The sequence below is a fragment of the Manis javanica genome, chromosome 5 (assembly GCF_040802235.1).
Source record: "Manis javanica isolate MJ-LG chromosome 5, MJ_LKY, whole genome shotgun sequence".
Taxonomy (NCBI): domain Eukaryota; kingdom Metazoa; phylum Chordata; class Mammalia; order Pholidota; family Manidae; genus Manis; species Manis javanica.
Genome location: NC_133160.1, coordinates 169,648,441 through 169,669,749, shown reverse-complemented (window position 1 = coordinate 169,669,749; position 21,309 = coordinate 169,648,441). Strand labels below are relative to the sequence as shown.

The 21,309-nt window shown below is 52.5% G+C and overlaps 1 protein-coding gene across 10 annotated transcripts in view; it reads right to left on the bottom strand.

Moving 5' to 3' along the window:
• PCGF3 (polycomb group ring finger 3) overlaps positions 1 to 21,309 on the bottom strand; it is a 77,616-nt gene that overhangs the window by 35,233 nt on the left and 21,074 nt on the right. For all 10 annotated transcript variants that reach the window (XR_012131852.1, XR_012131851.1, XM_073237891.1 and 7 more), the window contains 4 exons: positions 20,878 to 20,974; positions 18,268 to 18,323; positions 9,439 to 9,549; positions 8,427 to 8,515 (listed from right to left, as the gene is read on the bottom strand). Coding sequence is in view for 8 of the 10 variants with exons in the window: in XM_073237891.1 (XP_073093992.1) it covers positions 8,427 to 8,515; positions 9,439 to 9,549; positions 18,268 to 18,323; positions 20,878 to 20,974 (353 nt within the window). In the remaining 2 variants the exon portion in view is untranslated. The remainder of the gene's footprint in view (positions 1 to 8,426; positions 8,516 to 9,438; positions 9,550 to 18,267; positions 18,324 to 20,877; positions 20,975 to 21,309) is intronic.

Here is a 21,309-nt window from a genome sequence, read left to right as displayed (position 1 = left end):
AAAAAAAATCATGATCAAATTCGGTTTACCACAGGAATACATAGGATGGTTTAACAGTAGGAAGATGTATTTATGCCACTTATTATAGTAGCATTTAAAGAAGATCAACAGAGGCTGAAAAAGTATCTGATGAAACCCAACACCATTCACTGCAAACACTTGGAAGCCAGGAATGGAGAGAAGCCTTGGGCTTCACAGGCAAGGGCCAGAGCTGGTGAGGCAGAGATGCTGCCACAGCCAGCCCCTGAGCCCTGGCACTCCCAGCCAGAGCAGGGGAGACAAGACAGGAGACGCCCTCTGCAGAGGGGTGACGGCACTGGCTGCTTGCAGTCTGAGCTCCCGGGGGGAACTAACCCACCAGGCCACAGTGTGGCACTGCTTCTCGTAGCTTTGATAAGGACAGAGGATGGGGTATGGTCCCATCAGGTGGGTCGACTCATGGCCCCCTGGGGCTGCTGCCCAGAACCCCCAGGCATGTGTGGCTGTGAGGAGTAAGGCTGACAACAGGCGGGCCAGGGCCACCGAAGTCACAGGGTCTCACCAGCGACAGGGTCCGTTCCTGGAGCAGCCCACGAGGGCAGTCACAAAGCACACTTGAGGGAAGCTGTGGCTTCTGTGTTCTGGCCATGAAAGCTAGGCACCCTTGGCCCAGACATGGTTTACCAACAGGGTCGCTTTACAACACATGCTGCTTGGCACCAGACACTGCTCCAGGGCAGGTGTGCAGGGGAGCCATGCTGGCCAGGGTACAAGTGGCCGTGCCCAGAGAGAGGCCCCTGTCCGTGGGGAGCCTCCCCACACACCTGGATTCCACGAGCACTTACAAAAGACAGAATCAGGAAGAGCTCGCCACGCCTTCTGAGCAGGAAACCTCTGCACGAACACGGACTCGGCCGCTGGAGCTCGGCCGCGGTTTTGGCAGTGGTGCCACCCGCGACGGGAGTGAGAGGCCCCCAACGCCAGGGCCTGACCACCACACCGCGCGGTGACGACAAGCGAGACCACCCAGCGGGCTCGGGTGGCCGGGTCTGCGGACAGGGAGATGAGCTGTCAACACTTCACTTTTCCCAAAATACGTCTGGACTGAGTCAGAGACTTTCCAGTAAAATTTCTACCGAGGTCACTCAGGAATGTGGCAAGTTGGGTTAGGGTTAGGGCCACACTTAGCCAAGGTAACTGAGGAAGAAAAACAAGGGGGTATACCAGCCTTATCAGACATCACAGCTTCATAGGTAAAGCGATTCAAGGACTGCCATGCAGTGAACTACTGGTGGTTCTGGCACAAGTGGAGACAGTGGACCATGAGAACAGCGCCAAGTGCGTGTGGAAACCTGCACGAGGTGAGGGTCTGAGCACCCGGGGAGGAGCACTTGTTAGCAAAGGCTGACGAGCCAGCTGGTGGCCCAGGAAGGAGACTCCGCATCACACACCCACCCACTGAAGACCAGACCCCCACGTGCACACACACACCACACCACAGTCCTGCATGCACACACATACACAACATACACACCTGCCCGCACTGTACACAAATCACCTGCAGGTGGCTTACAGCCTCATTGTAAAAAGCATAACTTTAAAATATTTTACAAGAAAATGTAGGATAACACATATATGACCTTGGGGTGGGAGAACATTTCTTAAGATGCAAAAGAAAACATCAATAAACTTAATTACTTTGAAATTGAAAAATTGTGAATAATGATCAACAGCCATAGAACAGAGGAGGGCACCTGGGACATGCACGGGACATGGGACAAGAGATTCCTGCAAAGTGACTAAGAAACATCAGAACCCACAAACAGTACAAACAATTTGTAAGTGAAGGGGCCACGAGGGCCCAGAAGCATGTGGCACGGCACCCACCACCCTGCCCCACAGGGACCTGGGAATGCAGACAGCTACCAGCTGCCACCTCACACCAGCTGACTGGCAGCAAGCGCTCTGGGAATGGGGAGCGTGGCCGGGGATGTGGCCGGGGGACACGGTATTGTTTAAGTCCAAGCTATCGTGCCAGTCAGCACCTAAGTCTCTGAATATTAGAATAATTAGAATACCAGACAAAAAGTTAACTGTGAGCAAACTACACCGCACAGCCCTGTAAGCAGCAGCACCTGCCCCACAGGTGACGCCGTGCATGCTGTTCAGAGCTCAGCACGGCTAGACATGGCAATCAACAATGGCCACATTATTCATCTCAAAAAAACTAAAAAATATAACTTTTATTGAAACAACTGGGCTTCAGGACGACCTTCGCTCAGTTCCCTGAAGCTGTGGCTGCACTCACAGACAGGTATAAACGCAGCGACCGGCTTGGTGGATGGCCCTCCACCCCCCGGGTGTGTGCAGGCCTGTCCTCCTCCCTGTCTGCCAGGAAGGCCTGCAGCTCACTTCCAAACGTATCCCAAACCAAACACTTGCCATCCTACGCCCCCACCTTGCCTGAGCCACAGAGGTTGCCAGGTTCCTCACAGCCACCCCAGCCCCTGGCCCTCCCTCCACAGAGCAGCTGCGCCCGCCTCCCCAGTCCACTCGGGCCCCAGAGCCCTGGGCCCCCCAACCCCCTGCCCACTCACTTGGCTCCCATCATGCTATGGGCAGGCCAGCTGAGCCTGAGCAGAGGGCTCCCTGCCTGCTGCCCCCTCACTCCTGGGGACCCTGTGCCCACAGCCCTGGGAGCCCTTGCTGGAGGGCCCTGTTCCGCCTCCCACCTGCAGAGTCCCCTGCAGATGGCTGCCTGCCCCTCGGTTCAGCAGCAGTGAGAGCCGGAGCTGCCCTGACCCTTTCACACCATTCCAGGGGCTGAGGTCCCCTCGGGCAGGCCGCATCCTGAGAGACCAGTACAGACCGATGGTGGCTCCCCTCTGGGGCCCAGACCCCTCACCCAGCTGTGGTGGGATCAGCATGGATTCCCACATGAGCAGTGAGGGAACATGTAACACTGACCGGCAGCACCACAGCTCCCACATGGCCCTCCCTCGAGGCGGTGAGGCTGGGCCCACCTGTTCTTGTTGGCTGTAGTGACTCATCAGCTCACCCAGCAGCAGCTGGCCCACGGGCAGAGGAACATACCCTGGACAGAACAGGGCAGGGACAGAGGGCGGAGCCGCTGGGGGGACGGCAGGGCGGTGGCACCCGGGTGGCTGACCTAACACACGACACAGCCCCTTCAGTGACCATGGACGAGCGGACTGGTTCCGAACGCTGGGGACACATTTGGAAGGGCACAGACGACAGGTACCATGAGGTGCTCTGAACAAGTGGGTGAGATGGACTGACGGAGAGCCCAGGACAAGAAGGAGGCCTGAGAAGAGGCCTGGGGGATGATGGGAGCAGACGTGAGGTGTCAGCGGTGGGAGCACCTGGCCCTGGGGGGCCTGGGGGAAAGAGGCTGTACAGCAGTCCCTTGGGACCCCTACCCTCAAACTGCCTGTTCAAACGTCAACACCCCCACCCCAAGTCACGAGGACCTGCTGCCTGGGCACAGGGGGAAGGAGCTGGAAGGCGCTCAGGGACGCCGCCACTGTGTGTCCATAGAACCTGCCCCAGAGATGGAGGCAGACTGTGGACAGAGTTTTCTGGAATGAAACCCACCAACGGCTCACGTTAAAGAAACAAGAGAACCGCTCATGACGGAGCGGGGACAGCTGTGAGCCCACCAGCGACCTGATGCTTATGCAGATGTGGGGATGGCAAAGAAGGGGGTGGTGGGCCCCGAGTTAGAGAAGGGGTGACATTTCCCACACGGAAGGCCGGCCGGGGTCTCTAAGAGGTGGACCTCAAATGACAGGAATAATGGAAGAGACAGAGTCCCAGAAATCTCCGGACCCCCAGGAGGCAGACGCGTTAAGAAGCATTCCTGCGGGGTGAGCACACGCACACACGACTTCGGAGAGCAGGACAGGGAGGAACTGAGGGAACCGACAGCCCAGCGCCTGCACTTCCTTCCTCGCCTTCTTTTGATCTAGAAAACACTCCGTGGGGGCTTGCTGGGCACTTTCTGCCACGGTCCTGTGAACACACAAGTTCCAAAATGGGGGAGAAAACGACCCGCCTCCACAGGAAAGAGAACCAGCCTGGGCAGGGAACTTCCGAGGAGATGCCTGCCATGACTAGGGAAATGGGTGCTGCCCAGGGACGCGCCTGCGAGCCCCCGCTGGGAGACCCGACTGCCGCCCGCACCGCAGTGCTTCCCCAAACTTTCCCTTCCTGCTGGGAAACATGGGCCAGTCATGCCGGAAGCCTGGTCCTTGGGTGGGTCTCGCCAGGCAGGGCTGGGGAGGGGAGCAGGGCATGCACACCGCGGAGATGGAAGCAGTGCTGGTCACATGCTGCTTTGACGAGACCCGGGATTCCCGTGGGAATGAGACCCTGCAGCCGCCACCCAGCTGCGGCTCGAGAATGGCCAGACGCCGCGGGTACCACGCGTTGCCTCCAGACACAGGAGGGCACGGGCGGGGCTCCCAGGCCCAGCGGCGGGCCTAGGGGTTGGTGCTTACACCTGCCTCACCTGTGCTTCTTTCCCTTTTTAATGCTTAGTGTCAAAAGCACACAATTCAGTCAGTTCATCCAAGTGACATGTGAAGGGTTTGTCTTTAAATCATGAAGTTACTTCGAATTTAGATTTCTATATCCAGTCAAATGATCATTCAAGCAACAGGGGAAAACAAAGCCTATCCTGACAAGCAGGAGCTCCGGAGGGTCACCGATCATGCAACCTCTGGAAAAGAAAGACGGAACATGCTCCCCACCCCTCAGGGAAGCCAATGGAGAGAGGCCCCCCCACAGTATGTGCAAAAGCCCACAAAAGCCCATACCACCTGTTCAATCACAACCACTGACATTGTGTCAAAACTTTAATAAAATTATTAGGCAATAGTTCTTAGAATAAAAGTAGTATAAACTAAGATTAAAAATCACCAACAAAGATCTGGAACAAAACTTTGGATGAGTTAAGTTTGGAAAGTGGAGAGGAGAGTTAGGAACAAACACTGGTCTTGTTCTAGGAAGAGGAGCTGATTGGTTCTACGGATTGACACAAAATGTGTTTAAACATGTGTGAAAATTTAAGAGCAGCTAATAGAGGAATAAAAAGAGAAAGTGACATTTCCAAACTGGTAGGAGAGAAAAAGGAAAGAAACAGCAAACCCAGGTGGGAGGCCCCCGGGGCCGCCAGGAGCTGGCCGGCTTCTGGCCACAGCCCTGGAGGCAGAGCACAGGGCCATGCACGTCGTGAGGCCATCACAGAGACCAAGGGCCACGGATGAAGGTTTAACTTGAGAGGTGAGAAAGAAATGTTTCAAGGAAACTGAACAGTTGATCCTTTAAAATCAGAAACTGTCTTTTTTGAAAGCAACCAATGCACAGACAAATCTTTAGCTTGTTCTGGGATAAAAAGAAAGGCAAAAATCGGTAACAACAAATACTGGACAAACCATGACAAGTGGGCGAGTACTCTCGGCCCTGGGCTGGAGAGGCCGGGTCAGGCCCGTCAGGGTCAGGGAGCTGCTCCCAACGGCTCTCTAAGCAGGGAGGGCCTGGCTGAGCCACACCCGGGAGAGGTGGGAGTGTGGCCTAGGAATAGGCCCTCAAAAGGCCACTGATCAGCCACTCATCATACCATACACGTCCACAGACACATAATTACCCTCATTAATGCTCAAAGTAATTTTTCAACAATATGTAAGTACATAAACTGAAAAGTTACAGTTGCATTCTTGCAACCAAACCACACTATTTTAATAAGGTCTTCAATAAAAAGGTATACACACATATGTGTACATATATTTGTATGAGTATTTTATTTGTTGAATATGCGACAGCAGAACATATGTGGTGATATGTGAATGCACGTGTGTGTGCGTGATATACATTATAATGTCCTGGTACAGCCAATCCCCTTGTTTTTGTGGCTGTCTTGAGTGTTTCCTTTGCTAATGAACTTCAGAAGCGGCTGGTTAAATTTCACAGTAAGTGGTTAAAATCAAAACCACTGGGATTAAAGAAGAAATTCAGATGGCCAACAGGCACATGAAAAGATGCTCCACATCACTTATCATCAGAGAAATGCAAATTAAAACCACAATGAGGTATCACCTCACACCAGTAAGGATGGCTACCATCCAAAAGACAAACAACAACAAATGTTGGCGAGGTTGTGGAGAAAGGGGAACCCTCCTACACTGCTGGTGGGAATGTAAATTAGCTCAACCACTGTGGAAAGCAGTATGGAGGTTCCTCAAAAAGTTCAAAATAGAAATACCATTTGACCCAGGAATTCCACTCCTAGGAATTTACCCTAAGAATGCAGCACTCCAGTTTGAAAAAGACAGGTGCACCCCTATGTTTATCACAGCACTATTTACAATAGCCAAGAAATGGAAGCAACCTAAATGTCCATCAGTAGATGAATGGATAAAGAAGATGTGGTACATATACACAATGGAATACTACTCAGCCATAAGAAAAAAACAGATCCTACCATTCGCAACATGGATGGAGTTAGAGGGTATTACGCTCAGTGAAATAAGCCAAGCGGAGGACAAGTACCAAATGATTTCACTCATATGTGGAGTATAAGAACAAAGGAAAACTGAAGGCACAAAACAGCAGCAGAATCACAGAACCCAAGAATGGACTAACAGCTACCAAAGGGGAAGGGACTGGGGACGACGGGTGGGAAGGGAGAGATAAGGGCGGGGAAAAAGAAAGAGGGCATTACGATTAGCATGTATAGTGGGGGGAGGGGGCGGCACGGGGAGGGCTGTGCAACACAGAGAAGACAAGTAGTGATTCTACAGCATCTTACTTTGCAGATGGACAGTGACTGTGAAGGGGTATGTGGGGGGGACTTGGTGAAGGGGGGAACCTAGTAAACATAATGTTCTTTCTCTAATTGTAGATTAATGATACCAAAAAAAAAAAAAAAAAACTCAAAATAGAAATACCATTTGACCCAGGAATTCCACTTCTAGGAATTTACCCTAAGAATGGAGCAGCCCAGTTTGAAAAAGACAGGTGCACCCCTATGTTTATCGCAGCACTGCTTACAATAGCCAAGAAATAGAAGCAACCTAAATGTCCATCAGTAGAATAGATAAAAAGGATGTGGTACATATACACAATGGAATATTACTCAGCCATAAGAAAAAAACAGATCCTACCATTTGCAACAACATGGATGGAGCTAGAGGGTATTACGCTCAGTGAAATAAGCCAGGCGGAGAAAGACAAGTACCAAATGATTTCACTCATCTGTGGAGAATAAGAACAAAGAAGACTATAGGAACAAAACAGTAGCAGAATCACAGAACCCAAGAATGGACTAACAGTTACCAAAGGGAAAGGGACTGGGCAGAAAGGGAGGGAAGGGAGGGATAAGGGTGGGGAAAAAGAAAGGGGGCCTTACGATTAGCATGTATAATGTGGGGGGAGGGGGGCACAGGGAGGGCTGTGCAACACAGAGAAGACAAGTAGTGAGTCTACAGCATCTTAATACACTGATGGACAGTGACTATAATGGGGTTTGTCGGTGGGGGACTTGGTGAAGGGGGGAGTCTAGTAACCATAATGTTCTTCATGTAATTGTAGATTAATGATAATAAAATGAAAAAAAAAAAAACCACTGGAATTAATTTGGGGAGACCAGACATTAAACATTGGTCTTTCCTCCAGGACACTCATCACTCAGGTGCTTCTCTCATGCTGCCCCATGGGGTTATGTCTTCATTTAGGTCTCATCCAGCTCTCTTAGGGTATTTTAAAGTCTTTATGAGCTATGTGAATAAGCATCCCCATAACCTACTGATTACTATATACTGATCTTATTCCCTTAATGAGCACCAATCAGCTCTAAGTCTCCTGACTGCATGCCCTAGAGGTGACCTCAGACGACTTGTTGGGTGTCGGTCATAACGGGCATTTTCTTGTTTCTGAGTGACGGCTGCTGCAGTTTGCAAGATGACTTACTCTGCTGAAAAGATACACAGTGTGATCCGATTCTTTTGCAGCATCTGTGATTACTTCTCTTTCAATAAGATAGTGTAGTAAATCACAATAAACAGGTGTCTCAGTGTCACACTTTTTCTTTTAATATACCATTAGGTCCATTTCCCCTTACATGGCATTTGCCTGTGCACAGAAAAGCACGAGGCACCACAGTATTCTGGGATGCCCGCAGAGCGGGCCAGGGACCCGGGTGGTGCAGGCTGAGCTCTTACGCGTGAGCACAAGCACACACACAACTTCAGAGAGCACGAAGGGAGGAAGCTGAGGGAACCGACAGCCCAGCGCCTGCACTTTGCTCCTCACCTTCTTTTGATCTAGAAAACACTCCGTGGGGGGGCTCACTGGGCGCTTTCTGCCACGGGCGTGTGAACAACCGCAGTGTGCAAACAGGGGAGCAAGCAGTTCTAGAAAACCCTCACCTGCTCATCACTCCTGTGGTAGTCGTTGTCCTCTTCCGGCTTCTCTTCTGCTGTTTCTTTGCTCAAACTGTCATCTGCTTTGGTTTCACCTTTTAAAAATACAGAAAATACTGTATTACAAAGTCTAAAATGTTAAGCCAGTATTTTTTTTAACTCTATAGTATACTTAAAATGCTATAAAGATTTATTCTAATAGGAGGGTTTGGACCCAAAGAGCATGAGTCAGAGACGAGCTGGCAGACAGAGTGTCTAGTAAGATGCCGCATTCCTTAACGTGCAGGAGCTGCCAGGGAGCTGCAGGCGGCCGGGCGGGGCATGGAGCAGACCCCATGTGCTGTGCAAGGTGACGGCGTCGCCCCCACTCACTGACGTGGGCTCCCGCAACCTCTACTGCTCCAACAGCACATTTAAAAGTCAGGCTTCGCCTCAGCTGAGGCAGTGGGGACAGGTCCTGGGATCCCAAAACACATCCCTAACTGCCTCTCCAGGGCCTGGGATGTTAGCTGTCAGCTCCATCTTCCTAGGGAAACAGCCAGGCCCTCTCCTTTCTTCTCAGAGTGTCAGAAATACAGGGCAGTCTAGAAATTTCTTAGGAATTTGTGAGGTCCACTAGAACAATAGCATGGTATCAAGAATCGAACACTCTGTTAGGGCAGCTAAGATTTTAAATACCAGTAATTTTACGCAGTGGCCAGTGTCATTTGGCCATTCCACAACAAAACAAAACCAAAGGGTCTTCAGGAGCCCACCTTCCACACCATCCACACACTGCACCCCACCTCCCTGCAGTTTTGAGGGCCCCCCTGTGCTTCCCTCACATCACCCACCATGTGGCCCCCTCTGTCCACGACCCCCGATTCTCAGCTCTGCCCCATTTTCCCATCACACCAGAAGTGACGAGAACCCTCCAAATGTCCGCACGGGCCCCGCGTCCCCCACAGCCGCCTTGCCCCACAGTCAGCCTCTTCCGTAAACTCCCAAGCTCCCCATCACCACCCTGACGCTCACTCACCATTCCGATGGGAATCTAAGTGTTGCTTTGCAGAGCAAGTCTCCCCCTTGATGTCTCCAGGCACTTCCATGCCTAATTTGTGGTAGAATTCCCTCTGTTTTCTCATTTCCGCTATTAAAAATTAACATATAATCTTTAATCTTAAGTAGGTAATGAATGACATTAAAGATCTGTTCACAAGCATCATATGCAGGAAATGACAGAGCAGATCCCAGAGATGTGATGAAGAGGCGGGAGCCGTCGCCAGCCCCAGACAGCAGCAGGGCCTGGACTGGCCAGTGCCGCCCCCCCCGGCTGGCCGAGCCCCACCAGCGCCCAGCGTGCGCCAGCTGCCAGAGGCCGGGCAGGGCGAGAGGGGCCTCCCCAGACTCAACGGGCCCTCCTCGGCCCTCGGCCACCATGCCCTGGGACGCTGGCATTCATGCACGTTCAGGAGGCTCCTGGGCAGCACATCCAACCCAGGCTGCTGGCTTTCCTGGCATCCTTTCGCGGCCACTGGGCCCTCTGAGCCCAAAGAGGCCATCAAGGGGCCACGAAGAAGCTCTCATTACCTAAGGGAAGGGCACGGGCAGCCTGTGCCAGGGTCCCCTGCTAGCACCTGCAGGGTGGGCGCCTCAGCAGTTCATGGACAACCGGGTGTGTCTGATGGGTAGAGTGTCCCCTGGTGTCCATGGCTGGCCATTGCAGCTCGCCTAGATCCCCCCACAGAGCAAGGGCTCCCTGCTGGCTGGCCCCCATAGCACTAATGTCCACGGGCCCCTACCCCCTGGTGGTCAGGATGCCAGCCCCCACTGGCTGCACCACAGGTTCTCCAGGCGGCGAAAGAACAGCAGGACCTGGCTGCACCTTGCACACTCCAGAAGACCAGTCTGAGACACGAGGCAGCGACTGGCCAACTTTTATCAGGAGTCCCACCCTTGTGACTCTAAAGCTCACGTACAGATAATGAAGTGACCTATCCTTGCCCAAAGGCCACAAAGCAGGTAGCAAAGAAAATCTGCTCAAACCAATGACCTGTGCATCACTATGAGAACGTGTTTGCAGCTGGCCCACTGACATGTCACTGAACTCTGCACCCTCATGCCTGTCTCCCTGACACACCACGAGCTCTGAGAGAGCCAGGATCTCCAGGTGGGCCCTCCTGGACCCTACCCAGACACTTCAAAACACCTGAGTGTGCAGGAAGGGGCAGATGCCTGGGGCAACAGGCACAGATGGAAACAGACACCGCCCGACTGCACGATGAGTGCAGGCAGCGGAGGAACCAATTCGGTGAAGCGCCAGACCAGAGTCACCTGGATAATCTGGGATGAGCTTACAAAGAAACGCTTCCATTAAATGGTCAGATAAAAGCTGGTTGGGCATGAAGGCCTTAAATGCACAACTTGTGGGTACAAAGCAGTTCCTAGCAGGGTTTTGGCAGACGTGCTGGTCCTCCACCTAACACCCTGAAATGCCTTGCTCCAGTTCCCATTTAAAAATCTTCACTCATCAAAGCAACAGTGCTCAATGTCAGGAATATATGGGTCTAGAAATGTCACCTGGGGCAACTTTTCAAAAATGCAACGTGGCCATATATGAAAAGTGTTTAAAAACTTAACTGCTGACCCAAAAATTCCTCCGCTGGGAATAACCAGGTAAGTGATCAAGGAGGTATGAATGCAGATAGTCACTGGGGCTTATTTACAACACTGCAACAAGGACGACTAAAATGCTACTTGTCCCATGGGCCAGGTCCACCAGAGGGGTCCACGCCCCCACCACGCACCCCACCCTCTGCTCCAGCAGACACTTCCAGCTGAGGCCAGCAGGGCCTCAGACCCTTCGCAACCCTGCATTCACAATACCACAGCACCCGCCGCTCACTGAGCCCACCCACAGGATAAAGTAACTCACTGGCTACCTGGGTTAGAGGGCAGATCATTGTCTCCGTGGGAGACTCTGCAGCCACTAAAAAAAGATGATATGTGTCTCAGGGACATGAAGCACCACAATATATTGTTAGAAGAGAGGTCACAATATGTGCTAGGTATACTGTGATCTTGCTTTTTGTGAAAATTAGAAGTGGACATGGGATGCTGTGCGAGTTGAGGGAAGACAGGAGAGGCCGGCAGACGTGGCGATGCCCTGGTGGCTGGCCCAGCTGGGGATGCATCATAGGGAGCGGGTCACCTGCTCGCTGGAGCAGCTCAACAAAACCCACTGTGCATCCTGACACCCTCTGGGCACCTCAGCCTGAGAAGCCACAGGGCCACTGCTGAGCTCAGCTCCCGGGAGACCAGCTGCTCCTCGCCACCTAGCCACGACGCCAACGCCACGTCAAGACCCAGCCTGGGGCCGCCAAACGCGTCCATCAGAGGCGGAATAAATATTCAGGACAGTGTGAACTCAGTGGCAAAGCTGAGATACTACATAGGTGCTTACGTAACAGGAGAGAAAACGAGTTTTTGTTGGTGAAACATACACATAAAACACATACATGAGTGTATGTCTCAGGCACGTTCTCATCATCTTGAACAGACCGCCAACCATCAGACAGAGGAAAGCAAGTCTTACTTTTACCCTCACTCCTCTGATGCTCCTTTGTTCTTTACTGGATCTGAGTTTCTGATCTGTATCACTTTCCTTCTCTCTGAACTTTTAACAACATTTCTTGCAAGGCGGGTCTACTGTCAATGAATTCCCTCAATCTCTGAGAAAGTCTTTATTTCCCCTTCACTTTGAGGGTAGTTTCACAGGGCACAGAATTCTGGGTTGTGTTTTCTCTCTGAACACTGTAAATACTTCCCTGCGCTCCACTCTTGTGTGGTTTCCGAGAAGGAGGGTGCGACTCTCGCCTCTGTCCCTCTGTGGAGCTTTTACTCCAGCTCCTTTCGGGATGTATCTGCCTGTGGAGCTTTCCTGGCATTTGTCTTGGCTGGTGCCTATGCTTCCGGGACCTCTCCAGTGTCCGACATTCATCTGGGGAGAGCCAGTCATTCCTGGTTCGGTTGCTCTGCCGTCTTTCCCTCCGGTGCCGCCCTCGTGTGTATTACGCCTCTGCACCTATCCCACGGCCTCCGGACGTTCTGTTTGGGTTTTTGTTTTGTTTTAAAGGTACGTGCTCCTTGATGCTTGATTTTGGAGGTTTCTATTGCACATCCTCACCCTTGCATTCTCTCCCAGCTGCATGTAGCCCCAAAGCCCACCAAAGGCGGTCTTCATTTCTGCCCAGTGACTTCAGTCTCTGCTTGCTTCCTGTCTCCCAGGTTCTCCATGCCCCCGCTCACCCTGCCCACCTGCTCTGGCACGCTGGCTCCTTCACCCAGTGGCTCTTCGGTGTGAGTCACAGCTGCCTGAAGTTCTGCTCTGACAGTTCCAACATCCTGGCCACACCTGTTTTTGATGCTTGCCCTGTCTCCTCAGTATTTTCCTGCGTTCTGCCTCCGTAACTTTCTCCAGCTGGTGGGACGTGATGTGCCAGGTAAAAGGAGCTGCTGTGCACAGGCCCTTGCTCTCGGGTGAGCAGTGGGGAGGGAAGCATTCTCCAGTCCTGTGATGAGGTCTCCATCTTCCCAGAAGCCCATGGCCAGAAGGGGAACACTGGTGTGTCTCAGGAGGGGCCGAAGCTTGCCCGCCCCTGGTCAGGGGCTCTGTGAATGCTCTCCGTCCTTGTTACAGAGGGCAGTGCTCTGGGTGTTTCAGATGGCTCTCTTTCCCTCCTGCTGCCGGAAACATGAGAAGATCTTTCTGCTATTTACTGAGAGAACTTGGTCAGGCTCCTAGAGGTGAAATTCAAAGAAGCGCGGACTCCTTCGCCAGGTCTCCCTGAGGTTTTTGCCTCTTACACGTGTCCACCCTTACAGAGATCCCAGGGCAGGTTTCCTGCCCCAGCCTCTGCTCTGGGAAGCTGGGACTCCCTGCAGCCTGTCGCTCTCCCACCACAGGGCCGCAGTCTACCCTGCTTCCTCCCTTATGATCCAAGAAGAGCTATTCATTTCTCAGATGGTCCAGCCTTTTACCTGCTGTTAGGGTGGAGTGGTGACCTCTGTGCTTCTCACATGCAGAACAGGAAACCAGAAGTCACAAAATTCAAAGTATGGCAATAAACACTGAGTAAAATTTTTTGTAGTACTAATGAGAGCAAACTCCTTTGGGGCTAATGCTGTTTAACTGGGGTTAAAAGTCAGGGCTCCTTATCACCAGAATTCAACAAATGTTCTGTGATGACATTTTACATACTTCACTCTTGGAAACGTCTTTTCACACAGAAATACAGACATCGGTTCACAAGCAAATGGTTTTATTTGAGTGCAGTCATCAGAAAGCACCTGCGGATTCTAGCGGGTTCTTCTCTGGGTCATGGGTCACTCTGCAGAATCAGTCGCTTTGCACTAAAGGTTAGAGAGAAGCTCAACTGCAGTTAAATGGGTTCTGAAATATGGAAACTGCCTTTGCACTTACTTGAAGGCCCCAAAACCCCCCACTGGACCTATAGCTTAAGCTCAGAAAACCAAGCTGAAGCAAATCTTGCTTCTCCTAACTTCTGCCAGCACGGGAGACCTGGAAAGCAGCTTGGTGTTGCTTCTGATTCAAGACACGTTAGTGGTTGCTAAAATGACTATTGCATTTTAGGTTTTGTACAAGTACTGGTTTTCCTCATGATGTTAAGCTGAATTCATTAAGAAACATTGCCAGATCTTCAGCGAACGATAATTTCCAAAGCCATTCAGTGTTTGACATAGTTGCTAAAGGTGCTTTTTATTCAGAAAAACTTCAATCTGCCCTTAGCTAAAGAATAAATAAATAAAAAGCACACAAAAAACCTTTACCACTGCTAAGCACTGAAATGCTATATGGTAGGAAAAATCAGGATTTCAGCTTCTAATTCTGACAAAGATTCATACAACTAATGATGGTTACATTCGAAGAGCAAATGAAGTCTACCGCTGACCCTCCTGGTTCAGTCACATCTGAAAGATTCAATTATTTTCTGTGAAGTACCTGCTGATGAGTAATACAGTGAAACTGAAAACACCTCACATTTTCACGAGCTTGGTTTATTTGTCTCATTAAACATTTTCCGGATCCACACATATTTTTACTACCATTGGCTGTAACACATCTTTGTGGATTCCACTTCAGGCTGTACTGAATTAGATTTTCTCGCCTGCTTTGGAAATACCCTCACCTGTGGCTGTTCTGTGCAGACTGCCTGAAGACGCTGACCCTCCCACCACTTCAAAGTCACTGATGAACAGCAACAGAGAACTAGCGACATCAGGAGCCAAGGAAAGGCCCCCAAAGTCATCTGCCTTGTCTTTCATTTGACTAGTGCTGCTGCTTCCCAAAGACTCAGCTTACCGAGGAACTGGTCTCACTCGGAGGCTGATGGTCTTATACAAACTCATTTTCTGTGAACATATTGCTTCAGATGCTGCAATCAAGTAAGACTTGATTAACTTATCATTACTAAATGGCCGCCTTGTTTGGCTAAAAATTAGCCAATGAGAAATTCACTTTGACTGTGGCTTTATATGCGTCATACACTTTTGTGAAGAAATTCTGCTGTTGTGAACTGTTCTGTTTTGATTTTCAATTCTTTCAAAATGTTGCTTTCTTGTAAGTTGAGAATATTTTGTGAGTGTTTAGTCTGGTCATATCAACACATATATTCTTTTATTTTAGTACAGCTATAGAGTCACTGCATAAGAAACACGTACCTTGCTAGCTAATAATGGCAATTCAGTAACAATCTACTCACTGTGGCCTAAAAGTGCAACATTTGTAGTCCATGCTTCTCTTTTCCCTTGTTTAACATTACGGGGCATCTACTGGCAATAAAAAAAAGTCTCAACACACACAGCTCCTGAAACGCTGTCGACCCACTGCTGTGCTGCCGAGAGCCACAGTGCACGTGTCCACGTAGCCGGCCGACACTCAGCGGCCGCCGTGGTGTCAGAATGACACACACGTGAGTTCTGTTCCAATGAAACTATTTATGGACGATGGAATTTCAACTAACAAAATTTCCACATATCACAAATATTCTTCTGCTTTTGATTTTTTCTAACCACTTATGGTTGTAAGAACATTCTCAGCTCTCGAGCCAGACCTGGCCTGTAGTTTACTGACTCCTGCGCCAGTAGTGCCAAGAGATGAAAGAAAAACACAGGGAGGCAGATGCCCCGACCAAGCGGACCCACTCCAGAACTGAGCCAACAGCGTATTCATCCCTATCCACAGAAGTATCTAAAAGGATGTTCACAGTATCCCCCTTTGGTTAAATGAAAGATGAGAAACATCTTAAATACCCATCAGGAGGACTGGTAAGCGGGTGCACAGCCAGGCACTCCCAGGTCTGGAGCACAGCCCAGCGCTCTGACGAGCGTGACTACAGGCAAGCCCCGAGCGGTGCGCAGGAAGAGGGAGGGCAGCACGTTACTGAAAACTGATACTTAGACAAATTTATAGATAGGGAAGCTGCTTCTGGGGAGACAGGTCTTTTAAAATTATAAAAAGACGAAATAACAAACTAAAAAAACCAATTCTCTACCAAAAAGGTCTCATCTACAAGAGAACAGAAACACAGAGGCAGCCGGCGGCCCACATCCAGGAGCAGCTGACTTCTAGTTCCTAGAATGCGAGAGAGGGCGGGAAGCAGAAGACAGTGCCCAGAGGCGCCGACAGGCCGCCCCCCCAGGAAACTTTATGTGAGAACTGGGAAGAGGCCCCCACCGGAGGAACTGGGTCAGGACTGCTGGTGTAGCAAAGGAAACCAAAGGAAGCACACACACTCGGTATCAAGGAAACTGTCAAGTTGCTAAGGGTTCCAAAACTACAGAGATCTTTGAAGATCAACAAAAACTGAACGTTTGAGAGACAGAGAGTGAGCCCTTGCCAGACAGACAAGGCCCTGGCTGGGAGCAGGCCCTGGGTGGCCCCGGCGCTGGGAGCATGAGCCTGGAAAACCTTGGGGTCTGTCTGCCGCTTCCACATTCAGGTGGGAGTTCCACATTCGGCAGGCTCCCACCTGCGCCGTTCTGCACACCAAGCGAGGGTGTGTGAGCACCCCAGGTGCACAGCACAGGAAGCCAGTAGGGTCTTTTACATGCACCATCTTCTTCATAAGCAAAAGCTCCATTAAAACGTGTCACGGAGCACCCAACACACTGACCATGGCCTTGAGATGCCACATCAAGTCTAGGGAAACCTGGGCTCCACAGGCTGGGACTGCGTGGTGGCAGGCGGTCAGCAAGATGAGCCCAGACCCCACCCATGCCAGAGGCAAGGCCTCCTCAGACTCATGAGGGACCTGGGAGCCGACCTGGCCAGAGAGGGGACAGGGATTCAAAAAGGACAGTGGCCACAGTGAACTGAGGAGATGCAAACGTGTTCGAATCCAGACACGGCTGGAGCAGCAGTGAGCGACTGCCGCCCTCTGCGTGAGCCTCTTCTGACAGGGACTGAGCGTCAGGGCGACTAAGAGGGGAGGCGCGCGTGGGGCACTCTCCAGTGGGGAGGCGGGTGCGCGGGGGCCCCCGGTGGGGAGGTCGTGCGCGGGGCAGCCTCCGCCCGTAAGCGGACCCATGGCTGGCTCTGCTGCCCATGGTCCCTCAACAGCCTCGGGCGCGCGGGCACACGCAGCAGGCTGCCACACCTGTCCTGGAAGGAGCCAGCTGAAGATGCCAGCTCCCAGGAATGGGTGCCCGCTGCCAGCCCAGAGTTGGAGACAAGGGTCCAAGTGGGCAGAACTGTCTGCCTGAGGAAGACCAGACCTGGATCCGGACTGAAACAGGTGGTCATGTCAGCACCCCTGGGTACCGACCCTGAAGAACCAGTACTCTGCTTAGATTCACAGCGTGCTGTGGTCACTCACGTGCTTTACAAACCGACCTCTGGGGATATAAATGGCGACGTTTACAGATGAAATAAGGAGCAGTAGGGTCATGCGCTCACCACCAGTGACAAGTGCCACGCTGGGTAGGAAATGCATAGAGTGTTTATGAGGTTCTGCCTAATTCTGTATGTTTAAAATACTCTATAATAATTTTTTAAGATACCAATATTTTATTTTGATGTATTCTCTGCCTTTCCCAGAAATAAAAACCTTTTCAGATATCAAAATATGATTGTGTCCATCTCTACACACTCAGGAAATTCAAGTTCTTGCAAGAATGAATTTTGTGAACAGTGAAAGACGACTACGACAGCATCACCACCCAAACTACGCCGTGAGGCCAGGTAAGGCCCCCGGACCTGGCATGGAGGCTGTCATTTTAAGTCTCAGCCTTCATCTGAAATATCACAGTGAGAAAATATAGCCCAAATGAATTCTCAACATTTCTTGCCCTTGAAAGAGATCCAGTGGTGCGGGCGTGCCAGCCCACCGCCCAGCCAGGGATGGCATCAGGAACAGTGTCCCTCCCCAGTCCTCCCACAGGAAGGGCTGAACTAGGAAGGCTCAGCGTTCAGAACCGCGGAAACACACTAAAAAGAGCAGCCACTTCCACTTTCAGGATATGTGTACCACTTCTTTCTATTCTCAGTGAGACGGACTAAACACAGTCAACCTGCAGACGGCCAGCTGCCGGCCTCACCCCCTTGCATGCATGAGGGAGGGGGTGCCCCATTCCCTGCTGCGCTCTCAGGGCTGGCACACATGGCACACACCCAGCGCTTCCCAAATGTGGGGGCAGAGTGGGGCCAGCACACAGGGTGCCAGCTAACTCGAGCAGGGGCACCCAGGTGGTGGCCCCAGAGAAAGGAGGCTCCTTGGCAGGACCAGGCCCTGCGGAAAATGTCGGTGCCACACGCGCAGGGGTTGTGGGGCAACACGCTGACACTCACCTTCCTGGAGGCCCGGAACCAGCTTGTACACAATGTCCTGCATGGTTCTGTCATGACTGTCAAAGAGCAGACAGGGGGTTAGCTGAAATTTCCATTCAACAATGCCCGACCCACAGCCACGGATTTGTGTTTTGGTTGCATTTTGCTTCCGGTTTGCACTTTAAAAAACATGTGTTCTAGCAAAAACTTCTGCTCATTATACACGACCCAAATCAATGCATCCTTCCATTTAGGGTTAGCTGTGTGAGCACTCCAGATGGCCAACACAGGCCAGGCCCTGCCCTACCCATGGGAACCCAGCCGGCCCCCCCCGACGGGACCCCCTACCCCCCGTGGGGCGCTTCCTGAGGTCTCCCACTGGACAGGAGGCTTTTTTCTTTAATGCTTCCAAATAATGCAGAGATAAGCCTCAGACGAGGCCTGGCCTGTGGTTCATGGTCGATGGTTCTCTGCCGAGTGGCTCAAGCACAGTATTCCAGTGTGGTTCTTACTCCAGGCTGCTACTTCTAAACATAAATTGCAATTACATTTAGGGAACTGTTTTTTTGGGGTGCTAAGAAATGTTACAGAGTTTCTTAATTTTCAAATATCATCCATTATAAAGAACACCCTTATGTGCCCAAATAATACCAATGAACACATGATCGTGTGTCACAAAATGTATGGAAATGCAGCCATCAGAGCTCATCCAGGGCACACTCAAGGGCCACATGTAGGGCCCACCGTGATGTACAACCTGGCCCTGCGGAGACCACCACCCGCCTTTCCGGGGACTTCTAAGTTCTAACCGAGGCCAGGCGCTCAGCTTCCTGTGACAACCCAGCCGGGTGTGGCGCAAGTGCTCCACGTCCCTGGCCGGGACCGGCTGACACACGCGTCCCTCGCGTCCCTCGGCGCCACGCTCCTTTATGTGCATCTCTGCACGGAAGCATTTAAAATGCAGCTGGCCCTCAGGACGTGCTGCTGGTACTTCCTGCGGGTCCCTCCCGCTTGTTGTACAGTGTGCTGACCACAAGGAGGGGACACGGGGCTTAGCTCTGCCAAGAGCGCCACACCTGGGACCCGCCTGCCCGGGCAGGGTCCTGTGCAGCCGGTGTGCGGGCGTGGGGACCTGTCAGGAGGGCGGGGCCACTGGAGCCTTCCTCCAGAATCCAGCCAGACACGGGTGCTTGGGGGCAGTCCCTGACGTGAGGGCAGTTTCCCTGTGGTCCCACGCTTCCCCTCCACCCTAGAGGAAACACACCCCCTCCCACCCTTTGCTCATTCTGGGGCCTCCAGGCCCACGTGACAAAGGCTCTTGGCCCTAAGGCCTGCCAGCCCACCAGACCCTGAGAGCTCAGCCTCAGCATCTGTGTGTGGCCAGTCTGTGGCACTGCCCACCTCCTGAACTGCGGCTGGGCCTCCCAGGTGACCCAGTGGGTCCGCCACCCCCTGCCCGAGGCTGGAGGCCTTCCCCCCGAGGCAACTTCGTGGTCTGGAGGTGGTGGATTAGAGCAGGAAGCCAGGCAGGTGCAGCCAGTAAAGCTGCGCCAGGACAAGGCTCTGAGGCAATGGCAGAGCTGGCATCAGGGCAGGCAGGCGAGGGGAGCACCCGGACCAGTGTGGGTCTCAGTGGGGCTCCGGAAGTGAGGAGTGAGGACAGAATTAAGGGAGATTAGGGAAGAGGCAGGTGCTCCTGACACCAGGCAACAGGGCAGGACACCCTCCCCAAGTCACCATGCAACAAATCAAACACCTGGCAATGCCAAGGGAAGGCAAGGGCAGCCAGGAGGGCATGGGAAGGCACACACTCCACACTGCAGGGGCTGAGGGGCACGCGGTGTCCGCCTGGGGAGCCATCACACACCCTGAGTCTGCAGGACACCACTTGGAAGTCCACCCACCACACGGTGGTGCCTGTACCCAGGACATACGGGCTGTGGCCGAGAACACAGCAGGCTGCCTGCGAGTACCTGGACAGCAGGTGGGCCCACATTCCGGACAGGTGGGGGCTCTGACCAGGCCCCTACCACGTGGCTAGAAGTGGCTCCTTTGCAGTGCTACGTGTTTGTGCGTGTGACCTATGACCTACTTCACAACTTCGGAGAGGAGCATGCGTCCCCCAGACTTCTCTCCGGACTGCCTCTGCTCGCGCGGTGTGAGGAGCGCTGTGCTTCACCGCACAGCTCTCAACAGCCAGGTCACTTAACGTCCCCCCTACAAGCAACAGGCCAGTACCTCCTGCTCCCCTCGGCCCAACCCCCAAATCAGGGGGGTGCCCACCCAACGCCTCCCTGAGAGCTGAGGAGGGGCCCGGGGCAGGGTTTGGCATTCAGGCTGCACAGGGGCAGCAGGCCCAGATCTGCGGCAGGAGGTCCTGGTCTGCTGTCTGCTCCAGGGTGCGCCTCAGCCAACTTGGGGCAAAGCCGGTGAGCCAGCTCCGTCCTGAGGTCTCTCAGGTGATTCCATTTGAGCAGACGCTGCTGGACACTGGTGGGAACAGCCCGGACATGCCGTGGGCAGCCGTGGCTGGCGGGGCTGGGGGCACACTTGGCCGCCGCGAGCAGTCACAGGCACCCAGCAGTAGGGGGTCGTGGGCTCCGGCTGTGGGCACCAGGCCTGTGCGCTTACCCGATGTACTGCAGCGGGTGGCTCTGGTGGATGACGATCCTACACGTCGGGCAGGTGTTGTTCTCCTCCAGATACTTGACCAGGCAGCTCCGGCAGACTGTTTGCAGAAGCACATTCTCATCAGAAAGCTCACCCAGCACCATGCTGCCAGCCCCACGTCAGGACGTGGCATGTGCCAGGCCACGCGGCTGCCTCGGGGAGCCCCTGCCTCACCACCTGGCTCGCAGCACTGGGCTCAGGGACAGGGGGAGCAGAGGTTAGCTTAGACGGGCAGGGCACAATGCCTGTCTGCCCAGCATTCTCACCCAGGGACCAACAGGTAACTTCTTTTTTTTTTTCCTTTTTTAAAAAATTTATTTATTTTTATTAAGGTATTATTGATATACACTCTTATGAAGGTGTCACATGAAAAAACAATGTGGTTACTACATT